Raw genomic sequence first — 2,236 nt, 5'->3', positions numbered from 1 at the left:
GTTTTCACGTGCGTGTGTGTGTGTGTGTGTGTTTGTATGTGTGTGTGTGTGTGTGTGTGTGTGTGTGTGTGTGTGTGTGTGTGTGTGTGTGTGTTTGTGTGTGTTCGGATTTTTAGATTGTGAAATAAACGATCTTATATTGTGCGTTACGTGATAACTGCAATAAATCCGCAAAACAAAAATATTCCTTTTTAGTAAAAAGAGTACAATAGAGGAAAGAGACTTTGGCTTACACCAAAGATAGGTAGTTCAGACAATAAAACTGCATTAACATGGGAACGGAAAGCTCTCATATTGTCAAGAGGAAGAGAACATATAGCACCACTATGTTCACCTATTATACAATAAATAGGAAACAGAAACAGATCATAGTTCTTGACGGATGTTAATGCCATCCAAGATGAACAAACTTTGTGAGCGCGATATCTTATTTTCTGGATCAGCACAAGATATCAGAAGCGATAGAAGCAGCTCGAATGGTTCGCTTCTCTCTCACATTCGTCAACAATAATCAGGTAGTGGGGTTGACAATCAGATAAGCATGAGCAATGAATGTGTCATAATGTTATTGGGCTACTTTATGAAGCCTAGAAAAAAAAAGAACGACAGCTTCAATGGCTGGGTTTGTTTTTATTTTTAGTGTTTTTGTTGTTGTTCATTGGCTTGTTTGTTGTCGGGTTATTTTTTTAGGGGTGGTGGGGTGAGGGTGGGGGTTAAAATGGTGTGACAAAGTGACACTGATTGGTTAGTTGTATCTGACTCGGTTCATAATATTATAACGATTGGCGCGGGCAACGCCTCATTGTAGTTTTCGGATTGCGTGCCAATGAAATACTTGCGCTGATTTCTAGATACCATTTTCCTTTTACCGCAAAGTTTGGTATAAATGTGTTGCTAGAGCGTCAGTAAAGACGTAGCGAAACTTCCACCGACTGAGGGTTTAATGAATAACAGTTTTCTTTTCTGAGAGATATACAATGGGGAAGACAACACTGTCTTTACTACCGTTCTTGGCGCTTGCTGTGGTTCTCTGTTCGGACTCTGGTGAGTTGTGGCTGTGATGTAGTTTTTAAAATTTCTCTCTCGTACAAAAAATGTGTCCAGTGGCCAACAGTCTCACTCTTCTTACTAATGGTAATGAGTCTGGCTCGATAAGAACGGCCTTCGTATTTAAAACAAACGATACAATATTATGTTGTGCCTTTCCTTTTAAAATAAAACCTAGCTTGGTATATATATACAAGATTCGGAGGTTTGAGTGGATGTATGACGTTTGTGTGTTTGCGCGAAGGGGGAGGGGGTGGGGGGAGGGAGAGTTACGGAAATCCGAAAATTTCTATAATCTTAGTATCTGTTTCAAGTAGTTTGTCCTCGTCATAATATGGATAATAATAAACAAGTGCGAAAAATCCAATTATTTGTCTTCCATCTTAGAATCGGGTTGTATCAGACCAACGTTTTGCTCCCATTTGAGTGGGTTCTCTAATCTAAGGTATCAAATTTAAAAAAAGGGTGTGGAGTGGCACATTCAACCTCATACTGCTGTACAAACTGTTTTATTTCTCCTTCAGTGAATAAAAGAACAAGAGATAATAACATTTTAGTGATTTTAGTAAGTTACTGCGACAACATTTCCCATTTAGGAACAAACCAGTTTCATTAAAAAAAAATAAACCAATGTACAGAAGTTTTTAAAATGAACAGAGGTAGCCAACCCGGTACTGGTACTAATACTGAGGGCAATTTACACACACACGAAAGAAATTTCATTCAGATATCTAGATTCTATATATAGTGTTTCACATGATCATCGGTCGTGGCATGCTAAAAAATAATAAACAGGGGGTATGGAATAAGAAGCAAGGGGGCGGGATGGGCAAAAACCGAAACATTAATAAGCGGGGGTAGGAGAGGGGGGGGGGGTGCTTATTCGATACATTAGAGTAAGTAGGTTGCCAGGGGCCTGCCCCTTCCTGGTTTACCTTCAGGTTTTACATTGAGAGTTTGGAGTTCAAGATCTTAATGTCCATTCAGCTGTCCCAAAAACTGCATTAGTCTTTTCGGATTGTTTTTAACAGAGAGTGTCCGTCCCACGCGGGCTTTATCAAGTACTACTTAAAAAAAATTCTTTTCCTTTCACGATATTCTCTGCAAACTCTTAAGAAACTACTTTTCTGTTGCTTCGATTATATTTTCACTGTCTACGACAGCAAAAAAAAAAAAAAAAAAAAAAAAA

General features: G+C 38.6%; 1 protein-coding gene across 1 annotated transcript in view; it reads left to right on the top strand.

Annotated features, from left to right (window-relative positions):
- Window positions 1-791: 791 nt before the first annotated feature.
- The window catches only part of LOC101863736 (C-type mannose receptor 2), a 13,649-nt gene continuing 12,204 nt past the window's right edge, over window positions 792-2,236 (top strand). The window contains exon 1 of the mRNA XM_005095561.2: window positions 792-1,044. Within this exon, the coding sequence (XP_005095618.1) occupies window positions 978-1,044 (67 nt within the window). The 5' untranslated portion in view covers window positions 792-977. The remainder of the gene's footprint in view (window positions 1,045-2,236) is intronic.

The sequence above is a fragment of the Aplysia californica genome, unplaced genomic scaffold, assembly GCF_000002075.1.
Source record: "Aplysia californica isolate F4 #8 unplaced genomic scaffold, AplCal3.0 scaffold00107, whole genome shotgun sequence".
In the NCBI taxonomy this organism is placed as follows: domain Eukaryota; kingdom Metazoa; phylum Mollusca; class Gastropoda; order Aplysiida; family Aplysiidae; genus Aplysia; species Aplysia californica.
This window is presented reverse-complemented; position numbering and strand designations above follow the sequence as displayed.